We start from the raw sequence: 22,607 nt of genomic DNA, 5'->3' as shown, positions 1-22,607 counted from the left end.
AGGTACAAATGCAACAGGGGCAAATGATTCATCTACACAGTTGAGAAGTAAAGGGGGTGGAGGGGGTGGGCTAGGGGTGCGTGTTGAGGTATTGGCACTAAAAGATGGTTGGCTCCCGTTCTGGGTTTTGGAGTGTCCCACCCCCCCACCCATTGCGCTGGCTGGGGAAGGGGTAGAGGACAGCCGGGCCCGGGGCTAGGCTGGGGCTCCAGCCGAAATTCTGGAGGGGGAGGAGCACTCAGGCAGAAGGCCCTCGGAGAGCGCCCCCGGGGTGCGGGGCGGGGGGGGGGAGAGGGTACGGAAAGAGGTGCCAATGGGTAGCCTGCGCCCTCGCTCCCCGGTCTCCCAAAACCCGGGGTGTAGGTGTGGCTCCCCCGGGTTTGGGTGGGTTGGCACAGGAACCGGCCTGTGGAGGGGGTGTCGCTAGCGCTGGTGGCTGGGGCAGAGCTGGGAGCTGGAGCCGGCAGGAGGCGCGGGGAGCCTGAGGGCGCGCGATGGAGGGGTGGGGAAGAGCAGGGGGCGGGCGGCAGCCGAGGGGCGGGCGGCTTTGGGGGGTGGAGCCCGGACCGCAGCGCCTGCCGCTCGCTCGGCGCTGTAGCGGCCGCCGCCGCCGCCGCTGCTCAGGACTCGGGACGCAGGGCGGGCGGGCGCTCGGCGAGGCTCAGGCGCTTGCGGCTACTGCTCTCCTCCGTCGCCCCGGGCTGCGGCGCTCCGGGTCCCGGCCCACGGCCCGGCGCCCCTGGGGCCCTCGCGTTCCCGTCCCCGGTCCCGCGCCCTGCTCCGGAGAACGCTCTCAGCTGGCCCGGGCTCGCGCCCCCGGGCCATGAAGAGGGGCCCGTGAGGGGCGCGCGGAGGCGGTGGAAGAGGAGGGAGGAGGGAGGCCGAGGAGGAGGGCGCGGGGGGCGGAGGATGCCGCCGCCGCCGCCGCCGCCGCCACCGCCGCCCGCCGGCCCCCCGCGAGCCTGACTCCAGACCCGAGGATGGAGCCGGCGCGGGGCGCTGCAGCGGCTCCCGGTGCGCCCCGGACCAGGTACCGGCCGGGCCCGGCGGGCCCCGGGGCGGGCGGGCGCGGACACTGGCCGTAGCAGCCGGGAGGGGCGCGGGCGCGGTGGGAGACGCCCCTCCGCTCGGGGACGGTCGCTGAGGGCGGTGCGGGGCGGGGGGAGGACAGCAGCTTGTCGGGCGCAGGAAAGGGCTTCCCGGGCTGGCGGTGGGTGAGCGCCGCGCTCACCCTAGCCCTCCCCGCCCCCATTTGGGGAGGCAGCAAACTTGAGACGCGCGGCGGCCCCGGGGCGCCCGCTCCCCTTCGCTGCGAAGCGCACTTGGGGGCTGCCCGAGGCTCATCGTCCCACAGCCTGCCCGGCTCCGGGCTGCTGAGAAGCCTGGAAACCCTGAGGTCCCCACGCCTGCACCAACTTTCCAAACCAGGGTTGCACGCGGAGACAGGGGCAGCCTCCTGCTTCCTGCCCCCCGCCCCTGCCCCGCACCGGCACCGACCACGCTGCGCTGAACTGGTCGGGGGGCGGGCGGGGCAGGGGCTGCTGGAATGTGCAGAACCCCCGCGGAAGCCAGAACCACCCTCCTGCTCTTCCCTGGGTAGGACCCGGAGAGCAGCGCCTCCCGGGCTCTGGGAATCCAGAGCGGCCTTGGCCGGGAAGCTAGGGGTTAAAAGGTGAGACCTAATGGTCGTCCTAGGGTGGCACCTTGGCCTGAATTTTGATACCACAGGATACCTCCGTCCCCATCCTGCGCCTGCCCCTTCCCAGGATTACGTTCCTCACCTCTGGTGCAGCTTTTCTCCAGATGGGCTTGAACACTGCTCCTAAGCTGAAGGCTTCTAAGAAAGGCCACTGGGGAGTCCAAGTGCCAGAGGTTGGGCTTAGACCTTTGACAGAGAGGTGGGGGCAGGAGATGGGGAGGTGGATGTCCAGTCAAGGACAGACATTGAGCCCAGCATCTTCCCGAGGGCCGATAGGGGCTGGAGGCAGAGGGGACCTGGGATTGGGGGCAGGAGGTAGGCACCCTGGCTGGGAGGCCAGAGGAGCTGTAGGTATAAGAGGCAAGCAGGTGGGGGCCGAGGTACCAGGTACCTGCTTCAAGGGTTCCTCAACCCCTTGAGGTGGGGCTGGCTGTCTCAGGCAGAGAGACCTTACCTGGGCAGGCAGTACCGGGGCTCCAGTCCTCCGCTGCTGGGGACACTTAACAGGCATCACCATGACCCTGTTTCTTTTTCTAAGTGCTCTCACCGTCATGACTCACACATCGGATTCACTGGGGAGGTATCAAGCCTCCAACCTATTCTCTTCCCCTCCCTCCTGGGTTTTCAGGGAGCTACTGGGGAAAGGAGGGGGTGGATTTGCCCTGGGGCCTTAGCCCCCTGAGAGAGGCCAGGAGCCTGGCATTGCAAACTTTCATTTCCCTGCTGCTGTTCTGATCAGGGCAGGTGAGCGGCCTAGGCCAGGCCAGGGTGGGAGGGCAAGTGAGAGGAAGTCTCTTCTAATGATTCCCCCAACCCTGCTGAGGCTTTGAAATCGTGGCGCCGCCTCCCGCCTGGCACAGACAATGCCGACCTCCTCACCTCAAAGCAGAAACACATTTCGCCCCTAAAATCCAAATTTCCCTCTTTGCTGAGTATTGCAATGTTTTTGGCCAGAGGTTTGCTCTTCTACATCTGAAGTCAAGCTTCTCCTGCAGACAAGCTTCCCTCTTCCCAGGCCCTGAAGTCCCCCACCCCCCGCATTAGAAGGGAGCCCCCTCACCTCCCTGTTCCCCGCCCACAGGGCCCTACTTCCAGAGGAGGAGTGGCGCCGATGGAGCTCATATAGGGGTATGTGTGCGCCGGCTGCACACGCACGGAGGAGGTGTACATCTGTGCTCCAGAGTCTGCAGGGGGTCCCAGATGCCATGCTCTCACTGCGGGGGGGGGCAGGCTTGTGCCCCACCCCCAGTTCCCCTTGCCCACATTCCTGTTTCTCTCCCTTGCCCACTGTGGGTCTCTCTTTACTTTTCCAACTCACTCTGCATCGGTGCGGGGAGAGAGCATTTGATATTCATAATCTGGTTCAGAGAAGGTCCCGAAGCCCTGAGTCACTGTATGGTTTCTATGGAAACAGACTTGTTCAGAGGACTCGGTGTAGCGCGGCCAGCGCTGGTGGGGGAGAAGGGAAACATATAGTAAAATCAGGCTCCACAAGTGTGGCAGGAGTTGGACCAACTCCCTTCAAGGGGGGCAGGGAGAGGCTGGGCAAGGCTCTGGGGTCCTTACAGGAGGGGCTGCCTCTCCCCACCCACTGGGGTTATGCCCCTCCCGCCCCAGGAGCTGCTCCGCTCCCTCCGTGGCTCTTGGCAGATTGCTGCTTCTCCCATGGGCTTTCTGACTAGGTGCCCAGGCTTGTGGCTGCCACCGTATGCCTCAGCCTCCTCCTCTGTGAAATGGGGAAAATAAGAGCACTTTACCTACCTCATAGGGTTGTTGGGAAGGTCAGATGCATTAATACGAACGCAGCCATAGTGAGTGTTCAGTAAGTGTCGTTATTGTTAATTCGGGGTGTTGGAAGGAACGCCCCCGGCAGTGCGTTCACCTGGATCCGTCCTCTGTGTTTGGCAGGTGGTCCTGACATCTGGCAGGGCAGGCCTCCTGCTTTGGAAGCGCCTCCCCAGCAGTGCCGGTACACCCCCAGCTGGGAACCAGGCATCCATTTCTTCCTCCCACGGAGCACTGATTTAGGTTGCCGAGGGCTTGAGCGCCACGCTAGGGAGTCCTGGCTCCCGTTCAGACCCCACCTGTCTAGGAGCTTTGTGGGAACAAATCCTCCAGGTCCAAATGGATGGGCAGCTTCCCACCTCAGCCCCTTTGAAATTGGGCCAGAGGTAGAGGGGCGGGAGAGGTCTAGGCTCTGAGGACAGAGAGGGGGGACTGAAATGGGGCAACTTTCCCTGATCCTGGAGAGGCCGGTTCGCCTGGCTGGAGAAGCATCTCCCACCAAACAGGGGTCAGGAACTCTCCAGAAGGATAACAGACGCTGGCCTTCTCAGCCCCGCAGGTTAGAACCTCTGCTGCTGAAGTGTTCCCGGCGTACCCTACAAGTCTGGACTGGCTCGGGGCTCCAGCCTGAGGCACCAGCTGGTGTGCTGCTGCCCAGCCAGGCTGGGAGAGGGGCCTGCCCACATCTGCTTAGCCCAGCAACGCCTGCCTGGGCAGCATCTGTGCGTGGCTTGAGGGCATTCTGAGCTCCAGTGACGGCCCAGCCAGTCTCCCTCACCCGCCCTTCTTTCAGTTGCTGCCCTCCCCTCCCTGGCCTGCAGACAGCCCCTCCTCCTTTCCGTGTCACTGTTCCCCTCCTCCCCTCCCATAAGGTGGGCTTCAGCTCCAGGCTCCCTAAAGGCAGTCCCTGTATCAGTACCAGCTCTCAGAGCTGCAAAGCATCCTGCTTGTCCGTCCTATTTTACAGGTGGGAAAACTGAGATTCTTGGGGTTTGCCTGTTAAAGCCATCACCCAAGCTAGCCGTGGCTCCTCCCAGCTCCACCCCAGCCCTGGGGATGCCCATCCCTCTTCCCTGGCTCTCCAGGTAGCCCCAGATGCTGCCCAGAACCTTCCCTACCCTCCTCCATGCTGACAGTTTCTTGCCAAGGTTCTTCCCTCAGGCCTCTCTGGACCGCTTTGCCATCCTCACTGGTGTTCACAACACCTTCTAATTTAATATCCTCTGCAAATTTCATTAACGGACTGTTTACTCCCTCTCTCAGGATCATTAATGAAGATGTTAGATAAGATCTGACCCAGCGCTGGGTCTTGGCAGCCCTGCCCCCTCTCCCAGACTCTGTCCCTCAACCCCTTACCCCTGGCTTTGCCTCCTCCACCCAGGACCCTTGGGACCTGCCCCCTCTTGCTTTCAGCCCCATGACAAGTGCTTAGGGCCAAGTCTGTTTGAATTAGTTTTGCAAGATTGCTTGAGGCGCTGTATCAGATGCTTTGCTAAAAATCAAGATATATTACCCTGCCTGCATTTCCTTCATCTACCAGTCTTGTAGTTCTATCAAGAAAGCTATCAAGTTTGTCAGGCATGATTTGTTCTTTATAAAGCCCCACGGTGCCGCGTGGGGCACAGAGTTCCCGCGTTTTCTAAATGTTTAGAGATTCCCTCTTTGTGTTTGCTCGTCGATTAGAGTTGCAAGGCTGTGGGCTGGGAATTGTCGGGAATGCTCATCTCTTCTTCCTCTGGGACGGGGACGGAGCACAGCCCTCCCCTTCTCCCGGCCTCTGCTTGGGAGAGGGAGTAGTTTAGCACCCGCTGAGTCCCTGCCGGGTTCTGGGGGCCCCAAGCTGTGCACTGGGGGTGGGGGTGTGCAGGGGGCCTGGTGCTCTCCCTCAGGGATTCTGTAAGCAGATGAAGACGACAGACAAGTCTGATGCTGGCATTCCGAAGGTGTCACTGAGTGAGGACCTGGTACCGTGCACTGGGAGCGTTACCATAACGCTAAGAGCGTTATGTTTGCGATCTTAGTTAAGCCCCTCACCTCCCCTGGGAGGTGGGCATGAGCTCCCCTCCCCAGGGGCCTGCTAAGGTCTTGGGAGGGTAAGGCTGCCCTGGATCCCAGGTCTGTTTGTCACCCTCTGCTGGGTTGCTCCTAACCACTTAAGTGCACCTTACAGGGTGTACAGCGTCAGGAGAGTAACTGGAGTGGTTCTGACCGAGGATTTTAGCGGGTCAGAGAGGGAAGGAAGGGAAGCCTTTAGGGAACACCTTGGACAGGGGAGAACTTCGCTGCATGTGCACCTCACGCACACACCCCGTGGCCCGCATCCAGTTCTCGGCTGTGGGAACGAGTTGCGTAACCTCTGTGAGCCTCGGTCCCTCCCCTGTGAGATGGGCCCTCCACGAGCAGCCGCCATTATGTCTTCCGGAGGTCCCTGTTGTCCCTGCAGGGACACTCATCCGGTTGCCATGTTACCAGTGAGGGGCTCCCCCTAACGCTTCTCATTCCAGGAGACAGAGGACTGACAGATTGAACTGTCTGGCATCCTTGGGACCAGCTGCAGGCTGGTGGTAAGTTCTGGGCTTAGGGACCAGTGGGGACCTCTGGGCCTTGAGCCCAAACCCTTTGCCCCATTCCAGACCACTGCAGGCAAGGTAGTAATGAAGACATCTTTGGTGTCCTCTTGGCCGTATAGGATTTGGGCATTCCTGGCCATGAAGCCACCCACTCCCCCCTCTACTTGCCTAGCCAGGCCTGGAGCCCGGGAGTGGGGAGCAGAGTGTGTTTTGGTTACTGCCTATCTTGTGGGACACAGCACCAGTCTGGTCCACACCCATTACCTCTTCTAATCTTTGCGATGATCTCCCCTTTGTCATTCAGCTGGGGAGGTAGTACCCCCTGGGAAGTGGTGAGAAGGTACCCAAGCTCACGCATGGGATGTGCTGGGAACCAGGCAGGAAGGGCCATAGGCAGCCCGCATCCCTCCAGCTGACGCCGCAGGGGTCTGATCCTTGGAGCCGGTCACTAGGTTGGATGAGCCCACGTCTGGGTTTGGGTGAATGCCGAGGTCAGGGTTGGCAACAGTGTGTGTGGGGACCCTGGTGGCCACCTTGGCCCTGGCACTCCCTGCCCCTCCCCTCTAGTCTCCTGGTGCTGGGTGCCAATCTTGCTCTCGGGTGTGGCCTGAGGGCTTAAGCTTAGTGGTTAGGGCTGGGGCTTGGGGGTCCTCGGAGCTGAGCTTGAATCCTGGCCCTACCACGGACTAGCTACGCGCACTTGGACGAGTTCCCTCACTTGCCCGAGCCTCGTGCTCCTCACCTGTGAAAGATGGCAGTGGTACCTGCGGTAAGAAGCCACTCGATGGGAGCCAGGACCGTGATCATATCTGGGTATCCGCTCCCGCAGCCCCTCCATCCAGTGTAATAGCCCCCAGGCTCAGGTGAGCCTCCCCCCGCGCCCAGCCCTCCCTCCCTCATCCCCGGGGGCCAGCGGGGCCTTAGGCAGGTGGCCCGAGACTGGAGACTCCAGGATCCAGGGACAGATGGCCCCCCGCCCAGCTCCTCCAGCAGCAGCTGCCTGTGCTTTAGCTCCTGTTGGCGGTTTCCCATCCTTGAAGCTGGGAGGAGGGGCTGAAGCCCCGGTATCCAGGGGGTGGGGCCTGGGTACTCTCCGACTCAGGCTGTGGCTGCTGCGGAGGGGAGGGGGGACAGGAACCCGGGGCCTTTCCGCCCAGTGTCGGTGCAGAAGGGTCCCGCCTACCACAGGCCGTAGGCCGGGCTGTGGTAGGATCAGCCTGAGACAGGGAACCGGGCCCTTCTGACTCACTGCTCCCCGGTGGGGAGTCGGGCACACTGGAGCCTTGTGCCAGGAGGTCGGTCCCTCTCCCCAATGCTGGGGAAAACTTCCCTCAGGTCGGGCCGGACCCGCTGACCCGCTGGGCCCAGGGCAGGGCAGTAGGTAGTCTCTGCAGCCCGAACAACAAGGGTCTCCGACCCCACAGATGGTGGGAGCTTCATGGAGGAGGCTGTGGCACTGTTTTGATTCCTTGAACGTTTCCAGGCCACCGTATCCTGTTTGTAGGTTAGAGTAGTCCCTAAAAATCATGCCCAGGGTTCTTACTTAATGAGTCCTGCTCTGTGCCCAGCCCTGTTCCAAGCTTCATCAGCTTTCTGTCTCACAGCCCAAATACTCTAAAGATTCTGTGATCGTCTTTCCCATTTCATAGATAAAGGCAACTGAGACCTATTGAGGTTAGGTGCCCTGCACAAGGTCTCATAGCTGTAATGCATCAGCAGTGGGAGTGAACCCGGGCCTGGCTGGCCCCACAGCCAGGGTGCCCAGCTACCACCCGGCCTGCTGCCTTGCATGCCTGTGGGTAACTTCTCAAGGAGGCTTGACACAACATGCATGTCCCCAGGGTCCTCACTTGTGGACGCTGGAGACACCAGAGCTCCTAAGAGGCAGCCAGGCAGCTCTGCCGATGGTGACAAGTTGGTGGACGGTCACCCTCCGGATGCTTGTCCTTGGAACCATGATTGTAAGAACTTGCCCTCATTGGAGGTGCCCGAAGGATGTTCTGCTTCTGTGGGGTCTGTGGAGAAGCCACAGGGCCCGGGGGCTATAGAGATTGTACACGAAATCCATGTTCGTGTTGGTACAGATTCTGGGGAGAAGGACCATACACAGACCTCACAGTGTTTCAGGTTGAGGGGGCACGACTCCAGAGAAGAAGAAGCACTGGGGCCTCCAGTAACCCCTTGGCTGACCCAGACCACAGAGGCTGAGTTTGGACCCCACCAGATCGCCTCCCCTGGAAGGTTGCACTGGCTGAACTCTATGTGGGCATACCGCTCGCCTTGAAGGTTGATTCAGGACACAGCCCTGCGAAGCTTCTCCTTGGACTTACTAGGTGTGAGGTCTACCTGCTCAGGGCTCTCTAGGAGACCCTTAAGAAGAAATCTTGTGCTGGATTCAGTATCAGTAATAGCTGGCCATCTCTTGAGCAGGTGCTTTAATCTTCATCTCACGGATGCTATGAAACGTGTAAGTGAAATATTTCCTTTTTCCCGCTGGCAGCCAGGTAGCTCTGACCTGTCTGTGTCGCCCAGAAGTGTCTTGGCTGTTGTATACTACGTGGCTCCTAGTTCTTTCAGACTTTCGTACCCCTGTTTTCCCCTTGCCTCATTTTCATCACCCCATTTTCCTTAGGAAGAAAAAACCTTGCCGTTTTATGTGTTTAAGCCTTAACTAAACAAACATTTATGGTGGATCGATGCTGGCTACTGCAGACGCAGGGATTAAGCATTTCCTTTCTGCAGTCTCCATCCCAGAGGCCTGTTTGCCAACTCCTCCCCCCCCCCCCCGCCCCCGTCCAGTTCCCTCTGCCCCTTGCTCCAGTTCCTGGGACCCCAGAGCCTTGGGGCCCCTCCATACTGGCTCCTGAGTCTGGTGAGAAATACAATGTTCAGGTTTCTTCCTCTGCTTTTCCTGTCTCCCCAGGGCTTCACAAAAGGAGGAAAAAAGTGACAGGGAGAAAAAACGGGGAGGGGAGTCATTTCCCCAACTCAGGCCTTAGCTGCTCCCCAAAGCCCCAGGCTCCCTTTTGAGGTCTCGCCCTTTTTCAGCTGCTGCCTTGTCTCAGCAGCCCCAGGTGACTGCTGTCCCCCACCTGAGCAGACCAAGCCCAGTTCTGGCAGAAAGGTGGTGAATTCAACCCTGGTGCCTTGGAAATGTGGGAGGACAGAGCTGGCCGGCAGTGCCCTGGGGACGGAATCGGGGACACAGTGAGACGCCAGTGCTGAGTTTCGGTGCCCCACCCTGTCATCAGTTGCCCCTCCAGTTCTTGCGTGGGGTAGCTTCACTCTGTCCCCCAAGGTTAATAAACTCAAACTGAAACAACACACTCAGTATAAACTATGCCTTCCTCCCCCCTGTCTCCTAGCTCCTCCCACTGGGCAGCTACAACTGGTTCAGTGCAAGTTCTTGTGGTTGTTCCTGCATAGATTCAAATACATAGATTTTTTAAAAATGAGAAATGGTGGCACACTATTGCCCATGTCTTTGTTGGCCCTAGATTTTTTACTTAATAATATATTTCGGGTGATGTTTCCACATCAGTGCTTACACATCTGTGGAGCCTTCTCGGATAGAATCAGTTGGAAAGAAAACCCTAGGGTCGAGGAGAATGCTAATAATGAAGGGGTTAAGCCTCTAGGGAAGAGCAGGGATGCCCACATGTGAGTTTTAGGATGTTTAAGAACCTTCTAATTGTGTGTATTAAATTGTGGGCACAAATGGGTCTTCCTGGGAAGAGGGATTGTGTCTCTCCAAGGGGGGGTCCGTGGCCCAGCAAAGACAAAGGCCCATAGCACTGTGTTGCTTGGGATGTAATAGAGCAGGTGGCAGGGGCTAACTCTGCAGAGGGCAGAGCCCCTTGGTCCGTGGGCCTCACTGGGGCAGCCATGGATCAGACTGAGGGAGGGGCAGAGCTGCCAGCCCTGGTATATTCTTGGAAGGTGACTGGAGCCTTCCCACTTCCGAAGGAAGGTCCCCCAGCCTGCAGCGATGGTGGCCCTGACTCTGAGGATGGAGTGTGGGGCCTTCCCGGGATCAGAAAACTCCAGTGGCCAGATCTGGGAAGCCCTTAGAGTCATTGGATCTATGGAAAAACCGAGGCGCAAAGAGGCCAGGCGGGTGAGTCCAAGGTCACCCAGCCAGGGAAATGCCGAGCCCGTGGGCTGCCCCTGCCTGTGACATTCAGGTTAGGGTTCCTTCCCCTGCCAGAGCGGAATGAGACTAGGAGGCAGAGGCCCTCCAGATGATGTGAGGCTGCCTGTTGCTGCTTGCCTCTTGCTGTGTGGGTGAGGGAGAGGGGGCGCACAGAGCAGGGCCCGTAGCTCGGGGGCGTGTCATCCTCACACCTCATGCCACCCGCAGCATCACCTCCCGCAGCCTGCATCCTCACATTAGGCTGCAGCCAACCAGCCAGGACTTCTGAACCCAGCCAAGACGCAGCGCTAAGAGGCTGCACTACAGGACGTGGCCACTAGAGGGAAGTAGGAAAGCCACTGCGGTGGCTCCGCAGGAGAAAGCTCCCAGGCTGGGAGAGGAGCCGGCGGAAGTGGTTTTGGGCAGAGACCTGCCTGGCAGAGGTCTGGGCACAGCGGTTAGGGAGAGTGATGATGTGTTCTGAGGGGCTTCCCTGAGACAAAAAGCAAACAAGACATTTAATGATGATAATAGTAACATTTGTTGAGTGCCTACTCCATGCCAGGCACTGTATTAACTAATTAGTCCTTACAACAGCCTTGTTAAGATTGTCCCTGCTTCTCAGGTGAGAACGCAAAGGTCCAGGGAGATTGAGAAGTCTGGCCATCAACGGGGCTGGTGCCAGAGCCACTGTCCCAAGCACAGGGCTGTGCCGTATTATATGCCTGTTCATATAACCACCGCTATGGTTGTACCTCCTTTACGACTGAGGCTCAGAGACAACTGGTGAGTCACCCAGGTCCATGCACCTGCGAAGTGACAGATCCAGGTGGTTTCATGGCTTGAGCTCTTAGTTCTGAATTACAGTTCTCCCAGGAAGAGGTGTTTTCCACTCCCATCCTGTGCCCTGCTTTATCTGAGCTTTCTTTTGGGAGTGGGTGACTTCCAACAGAAGTTACAGATTCTTGGTCCCTGTGTCTAAGGCGCGCCTGGATTTTGACTAACCAGAGGTGGAGGGAGGCCATGCCAGAGGCTGCTAGAAGCCCAGAGAGGGGCTCTGGGGCTCACAGTCTGGCTTAGAGGATGAGGGCCTTGAGGAGTCCTTTGCAGTGGCCAAAGCTCCCCTGGGAACAAAGGGCCTGGCCTCGGGGCCTCTGGTTTCCAGGGCAGATGCCTCCAGCATACCAAGGATGCTTGGCCGGCCGTGGCCCCGGCTCTGCCAGGCTGGCAGGAGAGCAGGGGCAGCTCTAGGAGGGCCAGATTTCCTCCATCTTCCCGTTCCCATGCCCCCGCTTTGCCCTCCTGGGGCAGGGGGAGGGGGATGGCTGTGTCTGGGCCTTCAAACACATTCCCCTCCTGTGTGTCCAGGCTGCACCTAGTGAATCCGAGTCCTACTTTTTTAGGGATTTACAACTTTGCAATGATGCTTTAGTTACTTCTGATTTATTGACAAAGACAGCAGGCTCCAGGCCTGGCCTTACGTTTCTTTGGGTGGCGGTAGGGAGGGGAAGTGGGGGGAAGAAACGTAAATGGTCTCCTCCCTGAAAGGTGCTCCTCTTTAAAGATAACCTTGGGTGAATTGTTTTTGGAACTGGAATCCTAGAGTTAAGTGGAGTCCCTTTAAGGCTTCTGTTTCCTGTCTTGGTGGGGACCAAAGGGTGTTGGATGTAGTTGAAGAGGGAGTGGGTCAGGGAGGAGGGTTCGAGCATGGACTCTAGAGCATACCGCCTGAGCTGGTATCCTGGCTCTACCTCTTACTAAGGGTGCGAGCTTGGGGAAGTTATCTAACCTTGCAGAACCTCAGTCTGCTTATCTGTAGAATGGGACTATGACCTCACAAGGTTAGTGAGGGCTAGACGAACTGATGCCTGGGAAGGGAGCATATGCCTGGGAGAAACATCTCGAATGCCCAGTAAGTGCTTGCTTTCCTTTGTGTTATTTTATCCATAGTGCCCAGAACTCATACTAGGTAACTAACATGCTTGTGAATAAATACAAAGGAAATACAGTGGAACGAAACAGCATTGCAACTAAAGAACGGACCCCTAAATAACTTAAAAATATTACTTTGCGTGAATATTGGTGGCTTTCCCTCCCTGTTCTCTAAAGGTGTTCACGTTTGTCTTGGGGCACTTGGAAAGGGGGGGCCTGCACTTTGCAGGGGAGTCACATTTAATGTAGAGAAGCTGTTCTCTCTGGGTACCGATGGAGACAGCACCTTCTGCTGTCGTGGTGTGAGGCAGGGTGGGGTGGGATGTGGTCAGGGCTGTGGTGTTGCTCTGGTCACGTTGGAGTTTCCCTAGAATTTAGACTGTGCTTTCCCCCATTTACTGCCACCTGGTGACATGGTACTGCTTCCTCTAGGTACCAAGTGGAGTTTCATACTTAAAACAGGACTCCTAGGCCCCAGAGCCTCAGCCGGCCCCCTGCCATCTCACTCCAGCTTCTGTGCCCCTCCTCAAGCTTCAGCATGTTTCTTGCCCACTGTGCTGGTGTGAAAGGGCCACAGCACTGGCCTAAGAGTCTGTCCCAGAGGGATTCGAGTCTCTGCTACTTCTTCCTTGCTTATCATGCCCATTTGCTTAGTCTTTGAATCTTAATTTCATCATCTGAACAACGGGAGTGAGGACGGTGACCTTCCAGAGGGGGCTGTCAGGAATAACATGATGTGGCGAGTTGGGTGAGTGAGCCGAGCCAGGCAGCACTGCAGGTTTGGGAAATGAGGACCTACTCGCCCTGCCCTCCAGGGAGTCGTTCCATACAGGGGATGTGGGAAGCATATTCACAGGCACAGGAGTTCACCCCATCAGCCACGAGCCAGTAGATCGACTAGACCAGACAGCAAAGGGAAGAAACATGCTCTAAGTCTCAGAAACCGTCTGAAGTCCCCTTCTAATGTCCGGTCCCTCTCATGCTGATTCACAAACAAATGGGGGGGGGTCATTAATTGAATGCATGTTCGAAGGCCAAGTACAGGTAACCTGGAGGAACGGTAAATCGAATCTCCTTAGAAGGAAGGAGAGTGGGCTCTGGGGAACCTGCTAGATGGGGGTAAGCCAAGCATGTGAGTTCAGGTAGGTTTCTCCACCTCTCTGTGCCTCAGCTTTCTCTTCTGTGAAATGGAGCCAATACTTTCCATGTAAAGTTCTTGCGGGGAATTGATGAGCTAGGGCGGGGAAACCGCTTAGCACTTAGGAAATACTCAGTGGACACTAACAAAAATAACGTTGCCGTCTTGGTGTTTTAACTTAGGATCTGTGAAGAGCATCCAGATCCCGGATGCTCCCTGGTCCACTGTTGCTTTGAGTTTCAGGTAGCCGTTCTCCTCTTTCCCGGTGGCTAGAAGAGGAACCTCACTTCCTGGCTGTCCCCTCCCCTTGGGCCTCAGCGTGTGGGTGGTCTCGGCTGAGCCACCGCTTCCGCCTGGAGATCTGGGGTGAGCACCCCTGTCCTTGCTGACTTCCGCTAACCCCCCCTCTTGGGGAATCACTGAACAAGTTGAATTGCAAAGGGTCAGGATGCTCTGCTGATTTTAACTGCGGAACCAGTCTGGACTGTGCCCCGGCCCCATTTGCTGGGACAACTTTGACTCTGACTGTTTCGTTCTTGGGCACTAGCCGCTGTGTCTGGTTGGGTCAGTCTGGTCACCAGAGCTGAACTGAGCTCGCCAGGCCTGGGGGTGTTTGCGGCCGGTGGATTTCTTCGCAGCTCCCTCTGGTGGTAGCTGGGAGGGGTGTCTCCACGGGGGGCTTGCCCAGGTGGGGCACCAATGCTCGGCCAGCTGGGCGGGCAGGCTTGTCAGCTCCCTGCCCACTGGGGCGTGGTGTGAGCACAGGGACTGAGACTTGCTAGGAGGATATGGGTAGGGAGTGGAAGAGGTGGGTGAAGGAGGTCCAGGCCTCAGAGGGCTGGATCCAGGGGATGAGAGATGGCAATGGGTTATTTGGAGCTCTGAGTCAGTGGTAAATCTGGGAGAGCAGGCAGGGCCTTTGCTGTGCAGCCCTGGAGAGCTGTCTGTGGGGCGCAGGACACAGGAGAGAAGGGGTGGGGAGGGAGGAGCTTGGAGGCCCCCTTCAGCACCCCTGCCTTCCCTCTCTCCTTGCAGTCTTGTGGCCACAGGGCTGCTGCACAGGCAGTGACTGCCGGCTGGGCCTGGAGACCTGGCGGCTGCGGACTGCCCAGCCCAGAACAGCCCCTCTTTGGTGAGTCCTCTCTGCCCCACCTTCCCCAGGGCTGGTCACCGAGCTAGCCCATCTCGGGGGGCGGCTTTCCAACACCCAGCTTAGCTCCTCTTCCCTGCTCTCCCTGCCCTCCCCATCCCCCATGCTTTCTCAGTTCCTTGAGACACTAACTTCTGTACCACCCCTTCCTCTTCTCACTGCTCTGCCTGGGTTCTCTGGGGCCACTGTTGGATCACAGTGGGGTCCCTGTGCTTACCCTGTGGGCAGAAGGGGGTGAGGGCCTAAAGGTGGAGGCCCTTGAGGACTGGCTGGGGGAGGGCGGCTGGAGGAACCAGTTCACTCTGCGGACAGTAGGGTCATCTGCTCCATGGCCCAGACCCCTCCCTCAGTGGCCAGGAGGAAATCCTGGAGGGCGCTGGGGCCCAGGAAGGGATGCTTCTCAGCAGCCCCTGGACCCTGCCTCTGCTCTGGGCCAGCTGACTCTTAGGGACTCCGTGAGCCCCGGGAGTCCTCTTCTGGAATAAGCTAGTCACCTGCGTCTGTAACTTTGGGGGGCGGGGGGGTGACACAGTTGTCCACCTTTCCCAGCCCAGGAGGCATGGGCTGCTAGCAGCCCACCAGCTCACGGTGTGCAGGGGTTCTTTCTGCATGAGGACTTGGGTCAGGGGGAGGCATCTGACGTGGACTCTTCTTCCTCTTGGGGGTGGGCGGGGGATGGAGGAAAGATGACCACCTGGGGAACTGGGTGCCAGCTCGTGGGGGTGAAGAAGATGCAGGTGGGCCCAGGAGATGCCAGCAGGGGTGGCAGGCAGTGAGAGGGGAATGGCTTGAGCTGGGAACTGGTCATTCCCAAGTGTGGGAGTTGGGAGTGTTAGGGTCTTGCCCAGTCAGGCCCCACTGAGGAACCCAGCTCATGATGGGAGACCCCACAGCCTTCTGTAGGGTAGACCCCAGGGTATGGGAATCAGTCCCTAAAGGCTCCCAGGAGTTCCCAGAGATTGGTAAAGTCTCGTGCAGGTGCCATGTAGGCCTCAGATGCACGTGTGAGCACTGACGCAGGGAGCTGCAGCCCTTCCCCAGGCGGGCTGGAGACCAGCTTCCCCGAGGGAGCAAGCCAGTGCCGCTGGCCTTGGGAGGTACCCAAGCCTGGCTGCCCCCTGATGGCTGCCCGCCTTTGCCCACAGACCTCACATGGTGGAGAAGCAGCCCCATGAAGGTGCCCAGCCATGCAATGTTCCTGGAAGGCCGTCCTCCTCCTTGCCCTGGCCTCCATCGCCATCCAGTACACGGCCATTCGCACCTTCACCGCCAAGTCCTTCCACACCTGCCCGGGTCTGGCGGAGGCGGGGCTGGCCGAGAGGCTGTGCGAAGAGAGCCCCACCTTCGCCTATAACCTCTCCCGGAAGACCCACATCCTCATACTGGCCACCACGCGCAGCGGCTCCTCCTTCGTGGGCCAGCTCTTCAACCAGCACCTGGACGTCTTCTACCTGTTTGAGCCCCTCTACCACGTCCAGAACACGCTCATCCCCCGCTTCACCCAGGGCAAGAGCCCCGCGGATCGGCGGGTCATGCTGGGAGCCAGCCGTGACCTCCTGAGGAGCCTCTACGACTGTGACCTCTACTTCTTGGAGAACTACATCAAGCCGCCGCCCGTCAACCACACCACCGACAGGATCTTCCGTCGCGGGGCCAGCAGGGTACTGTGCTCTCGCCCCGTGTGCGACCCTCCGGGCTCCGCGGACCTGGTGCTGGAGGAGGGGGACTGCGTGCGCAAGTGTGGCCTGCTAAACTTGACGGTGGCCGCCGAGGCCTGTCGGGAGCGCAGCCACGTGGCCATTAAGACGGTGCGGGTGCCCGAGGTTAACGACTTGCGGGCCCTGGTTGAAGACCCCCGGTTAAACCTCAAGGTCATCCAGCTGGTCCGCGACCCACGTGGCATTCTGGCTTCCCGCAGCGAGACCTTCCGCGACACCTACCGGCTCTGGCGGCTCTGGTACGGCACCGGGAGGAAGCCCTACAACCTGGACGTGACGCAGCTGACCACGGTGTGCGAGGACTTCTCCAACTCCGTGTCCACCGGCCTCATGCGGCCCCCGTGGCTCAAGGGCAAGTACATGCTGGTGCGCTACGAGGACCTGGCCAGGAACCCCATGAAGAAGACCGAGGAGATCTACGGCTTCCTGGGCATCCCCTTGGACAGCCACGTGGCGCGCTGGATCCAGAACAACACGCGGGGAGACCCCACCCTGGGCAAGCACAAATACGGCACCGTGCGAAACTCGGCGGCCACGGCCGAGAAGTGGCGCTTCCGCCTCTCCTACGACATCGTGGCCTTTGCCCAGAACGCGTGTCAGCGGGTGCTGGCGCAGCTGGGCTACAAGATGGCCAAGTCGGAGGAGGAGCTCAAGAACCCTTCCATCAGCCTGGTGGAGGGGCGGGACTTCCGCCCTTTCTCGTGACCAGGGCTCTGTGGGTGGGGGCGAGGGGGACACGGTGTCGGCTTTGATAAAATGGACCGTTTTGAACTGTTGCCTTACTTACCCCTCCCTCTCCCACCCCGTCTTTGTGTCCTCCCTACTCCCTGTCCAGACCCCGCTTCCTCTGCCTCTCTTTGTCTCTGAAATTTGCACTAAGTCTTGGACAGGAATCTCTGGGGCAGAGGGGGCCTGAAGTGGGGTCCAGCCCCAGCCCCACCCCGTTCAGACACAAGGATGTGTGTCTCTGGTAGATGGTGACAATGTTTACAAGCACCGCACTTACACATTCACACATGCGCGCACACACACGGGCACCTGAGAGGAGAGACACCCCAAATCACACAACTTCTGAAGCTTCTCCGACGGACGAGTGGCGAGGGTATGGTAGTTTTTGCACTGTCTTACTTCTACGAGGTAAGAAGTTAAAAACAAAAAGGCCACCTCTCTCTAATTTATGAATGGCGTTTATCCCTCCCCATCCTGCTTCTGCCCCCCAATGCCCACTGCTCCTCCCTCCCTTGGAGCAGAGAAACTGCCCCCTCCTGCCCGCCCTTGCCTGTCAGGTGAGCAGGTTTTTACTGTGAGGTGAATGTGGACCTTGTTTATTTTTTCCAGTCTGTGGCAATGCTGTTCGTCTGTCTGAGTCTTGTGGCTGCCTCTGGACCAGTGATGGCTGATAAATGTTATGGTTTTCTGATTGATCTTGGGGTCCATCTGTGATATTTCTTTGTGCCAAAAAGAAGAAAAAAAAAAGAGTGGTTCGGTTTGCTAAATGAACATTAAAATGCTTTATATGTGTTTTCTGTAAATAAAAGAGTGCAATAATGTCTGAATGTGATTATGGGACATTCTGAACGGGCAAAGGCAGAAATCGGTGGGGTCTAGGTGTTTCTGGCTTTGGGGAGGAGAGAGAAGGAGATGGAGGTGGGGATTCCGTGACCAGTTGCTGGCTTTCAGAATTCATGTCACCCTCATCACCCTCAACACTGAGTTCACGGTTTCATTTCCCTCCGGTCAGTTGAGACCAGGCACCTTATAGCCAGGGGTGATGTTCAAAATATTTAACAAGTGGTATGGCTTGCCGAATCACTGTCTGGAGATCCTGATGAGGTCCTGGTGACCCTTTCCTGTGCCAGATGTTACCTCTGTTAATTGCTGGGTCTGTGGAAAGGAGAGCCAGGTGGGGGAGGGATATTCAAGGGATGTGTTGGCTCGGGCCGGTGCTGCTTATCAGTGGTCTGGAAGTATTCCAGGATTTTAACAAGTAGTGCAGGTGTACTGGTGTCTACACTGGTGGAACATCAGCTGTGCTTACTTCCTTTCCCATCCTTGGCCATCTAACAGCTTCCCCAGCTCTTTTCCCAAGAAAACAGCTGGTGCCTAGGGTGGAGTTCACAGCCTTGTTGTCCTGGGACAGAGAGAGTCTGTCTGGGACTAGGTAGCCCCAGTGGTCTTGGGCTTCTCAAGCTTGGAAGAGCCGTTTTACCAGGTCACCCAGGGCAGTTCAGCCTTCAAAGGATTTATTTATGATAACCAAGCCTGCACGACAGAGAATCAGAAACCAGAGTGCTGGCCTGCTTTTAGGGTAAAGATCCAACTCTCAGTGCTCTTGGAGGCCCCGCATGTCCTGACTCCTGCCCAACTCTAGTTTCACCCTCACCATGCTCCCCTTCACATTCACTCTCTGGTCTTCCTGCTTTCTTTTAATTCCTTGAACCCACTGAGGTTAGAGTCCCCAGTTTGTTCTCCTCTCCCCATAACCGCACCCTTGGCTAGTGCCCTCCCTCCCACACCGATTTGGGCTCAGCCATGTGCCTTGCTTTAGCCAATGGGACAATAGTCAGAGTGATGGGTACAGCAGCATGAAAAGTACCTGAGCTTTGGAGCTTGTCCCTTTTTGCTGCCTTTTGGAAGCCTTTAACTGCCTTATGGAGGAAACCCAGGGTAGCTTGCTGGAGAATGTCAGACCATGAGGTGAAGAACAAAAGAGCCCCAGCCAATGGCCAGCCAGCTCCTCACTGACTTGGCAACTAACACAGATGCATGAGTAAGGCCCCAGCCAAGGTCAGCGCCACAGTCTGGCCTAGACTGTTGGAACTGCTTTGCTGAACCCAGCCAAATTTCTGACCTGCAAAACTGTGGGTTAAAAAAAGTGGTTGTTGTTTGAAGCAACTAAATTTTGGAGTGACTTGTTACGCAGCAGAAGCTAGCCAATGCACATGGCACTCTGGCTCATTTCAGGGTCTTTGCCTAGATCATTCCTCATGCCTGGGTTACTCCGATTCCCCTCTTAAGCTAATTAATGTCTGCTCATCCTTTGGATCTTAGTTTCGTTATCAACACTTCCTTGGTTTTATCAGATTAGTTCAGTTATCCTGATCATAGGCCCCTATATATCCTGATTATAGGCCCTTATGACACCATGCACATCTCTTGGATAGTGTTTACCACAGTTGTAATCACACTTTTGATTGCAGGACCTGGCACACAATAGTATCCAAAAAACATTGGTTGCATGAATAAAAGGAGGGATAAAACAGGTGCTTCCCACCTGAAGCACCTGTTTTATCCCTCCTTGTCCTGGGCCTTCACTAGGGGGTGGTCTCTTAGGGGTCTGAATGAGACCTGAGGCAGGTAATGCCCTCCCAGCCTGTTTCTCACAAGTGACGGGGCATTGAGCTGGGTTTTGTTCCAAGAATCCGCATCACTCCCCCCTGTAGTCTGTAATTCTTTCTAACTCCACACACCAACATTGGCTTTCCTATTTCTTCGCATCAGTGCCATCACCCACTTTGCCACTTGTTACAATTTCCAAGGTTAATGCTCAGAAGGAGAATAACAGTGAACAAACACATGTACAGAATTTTACAGTTTACAAAGCACTCTTCCCCCTCCTATTAGTCACACCTCTCCAGAGGCTGTTTCCTGCTGACACAGAGGCACCTTGTTCTAGCCAGGAAATGGTGGTCAGAGCACCACGTAGGCAGGGCTGGCCCCGCCCCCGCCTCATCTGCGTGTAGCGCCTTGATGCCTTAGATCCTAAGGAGTAACTTCCTGGTCTTGTCCCCACACTCGGGGCTCCTCTCACCCCATGGCTCTAAGGGCCATGTCCTGTCAATTCTTTTCATCACGGCCTTCCTCTGTTTGTGTGTTCCCACCTGCTCACCCTAGTTTCTTTCCTTGCCACAGCAGACACTCTGGCCTCCTGACCCCACTTCCCTGGGACCCTGCAGAGCTCGCTGGGTGCCACTTCCCATCACTCCAAAAGGTATTGTCCAGAACAAACCTGCCATTCCCCACTCATCCCCTCCCTGGGGAAGAATTTCTCCCGGCTGGAATGCCTTTCCTCACTGGAAAGGAAAAGATGTAATGAAGCCCCTTCACAGACGCACTGAGAAAACACATAGGCTTCTGTTTCCTGAGGGCTGAAAAGCAGGTTGGAATCAAGTCCTCACGGGCAAATAGCCAAGGTTTGGATGCGCCGGGGGCTGTAGCTGCAGCCACGGGCTGAGTGGTTATTGGGGTGGGCTTTGCGTGTGTGTGTGTGTGTGCGTGCGTGTGCACACACACACGCAGCTGGGAGACTAATGCCCAAACGGAGGATCTGGCTGGGCTGGGGGCCTGCAGCCTGCCTGCCCAGGGCACACATGGGACAATTACCCAGGCTTCACAGAGCCCCTAAACCTTCACCAAAACCTCCAATCTGCCTACCCTGACTCTCTCGAGTTGCACTTTTTGCTTCTGGGAGTTGTCCCCTGCAGATGACTTGACTTAATTACAGTAAGTCTTACTCATCTTGGGAACCATTGTGATAAAATGCATCGTTCTAGGTTCCAGTCCCATCTTTGTCACTACTTGAGGTGTGACCTAGGGCCCATCACTTAATTTTTCTGAGCCTCCATGTTCTTATCTGTACAGAGGTAATTATTATAACACCTGCCTCAGAGGGCTACTCTGAAGATTGCATGAGGTAATGCATTTAAGTGCAGAGCACTGTGCTTGGTGTATAGGGAGTGCTCGGTAAATGCTAGCCATTGTCATCATCAATCATCACCATCATCATTTTATCCATGGTTCCTAGCAGGATGCCTGGAATATGCTCAGTGAAGATTTATTGGATGAATACATTTCTTGTGAGCTCTCTTTTGTGAATTGCTGCTGATGCACAAAGTTACACCTGAACAAAATGGCACAGCTGGCAATGAAGTACCCTTATCAGCCAAGGCCTAGAACCGAAGGCTGACTAGGGGCAGACAAGTAGGGGACAGCCAGAAATGCCCACAGAATGGCTGCTAAGCATAAGGACAAGCTGGCCTACCCACAGGACAGTACCTGTAGGCTTCCAGCACCCTTAGAGGACTAACCCTCAAGAGTAGAAGTTGGCTGAGTTGACCTACCATCTTCTGGCCACATGCCCCAAATTGTCTAACTTCCTGGGAAAATTGCTTGCCTGGGGATGGCCCCAAGTCAGCTGCTCAGCTGCTGTGTCTAGGTCAGATGGACTTGGCCTTTCTGCCCCCTTTAAGGCACCTGCATTCGTGCTCCTTTTCCATTCATAAGGGAGCATTTTTAGCATGGGGTCCCAGATGTCTTCTTCCTCTTGAAGGTCCAGGAGAGCCCACTGTCTCCAGCAATGAAGGATGTAAAGTTTTCTTAAGCCTGAATCTTCGAGCTTCCCGGAGTGGGTCTGGGAACAGCCAGACAACCACACCCAACTGTCGGAGGTTTCCTCCTCTGGTAAATTCCAGCATCAAATTCCACAGCCTTTGACAACAATGCCTTCTTCCAGTATTGCTTCCTGCTTTCTTCCTTCCTTGGTAACACCTCAGCCTTCAGCAATGTCACTCTGGCCTTGGGCTGGCTTTCGGAAGCTGGATGTGGCTTTGGGACATGGACCTTTGCCCGGAGGGGAACAGGAGGATTTAGATCGATCCAGGAAGAGTAGAACATTAGCAATTTAGGTGACAGGAGACTCATCTTGAGAACTTGTTCTACTGCGTCTTGCTGGGCAAGCCAGAAATCTACCCTGAGCCTCAGTGTCTCAGCTATAGCCTGGGGACAATGTTGTAAAAGAATGTGTCTTCTGCAACAGTTGGATATAGTGGACTACATATGCCCGTATAGTCAAGTTAAACATATTGGCCAAATATGTCTCCAGACTTAAAAAAAAAAATCTGTTTATTCTGATGATTAGTGAGAAAGGTGTGTTAAAGATTTCACACTGTGATTGTGGATAGATTGATTTATCTATTTCCCCATGTAGTTCTGTCATTTTTTGCTTTATGATTTTGAGATTGTGTTTTTAGGTGCCTACAAATCTAAAATTGTCATATATTTCTGGTGATTTGAACATTTTCTCATTATGAAGTGTTCCTATTTGCCATAGTAATGCTTCTGCCTTTAAGTCCATTTTTGTCTAATGTCAATATAGCAACACTAGCCTTCTTTGGGTAGAATTTGTGTAATTTAATATTGTATCTTTTAGTTCATATACATGCCTTATAATTACTGATATATTTGAATTTACAGCTACCATCTTATTTTGTGCTTCCTATTTGTCTCACCCATTATTTGCTTTTTTAACCTTATTTTTGATTCAGTATTTTTTTTTTGTATATTACATCTTTTTCCCACCACTGATTAGAAATTTACATACCTGTTTCTATTCCTTTAGTGGTAATTAGAAATGACAAATTCCTTTCTCAGTTAATCCAAGTCTAAAATTAGTCAATATCTTTACCTTTCTCTTGAAAAACACAC

General features: G+C 56.1%; 1 protein-coding gene across 4 annotated transcripts; it reads left to right on the top strand.

The window, feature by feature from the left end:
* Window positions 1-566: 566 nt before the first annotated feature.
* Window positions 567-17,674, top strand: CHST1 (carbohydrate sulfotransferase 1). 4 transcript variants are annotated; one of them, XM_073808812.1, is made up of 4 exons: window positions 567-1,030; window positions 13,500-13,622; window positions 14,292-14,388; window positions 15,552-17,674. In XM_073808812.1, the coding sequence occupies exon 4, from the start codon at window positions 15,594-15,596 to the stop codon at window positions 16,827-16,829; it is 1,236 nt and encodes a 411-aa protein (XP_073664913.1). In that variant the 5' UTR covers window positions 567-1,030; window positions 13,500-13,622; window positions 14,292-14,388; window positions 15,552-15,593; the 3' UTR covers window positions 16,830-17,674. The 4 variants fall into 4 exon arrangements, with proteins under 4 accessions (XP_073664913.1, XP_073664915.1, XP_073664911.1 ...); XM_073808810.1 differs by lacking the exon at window positions 567-1,030 and adding an exon at window positions 1,107-6,048 and having other exon boundaries at window positions 7,896-13,622; XM_073808811.1 differs by lacking the exon at window positions 567-1,030 and adding an exon at window positions 1,107-8,521.
* The last annotated feature ends 4,933 nt before the right edge of the window (window positions 17,675-22,607 follow it).

The sequence above is a fragment of the Tursiops truncatus genome, chromosome 8, assembly GCF_011762595.2.
Source record: "Tursiops truncatus isolate mTurTru1 chromosome 8, mTurTru1.mat.Y, whole genome shotgun sequence".
In the NCBI taxonomy this organism is placed as follows: Eukaryota; Metazoa; Chordata; class Mammalia; order Artiodactyla; family Delphinidae; genus Tursiops; species Tursiops truncatus.
This window is presented reverse-complemented; position numbering and strand designations above follow the sequence as displayed.

Excerpts from the sequence above, each read along its gene's own strand:
- CHST1 (XM_073808814.1), top strand. The coding sequence starts at position 15,594 with ATGCAATGTTCCTGGAAGGCCGTCCTCCTCCTTGCCCTGGCCTCCATC.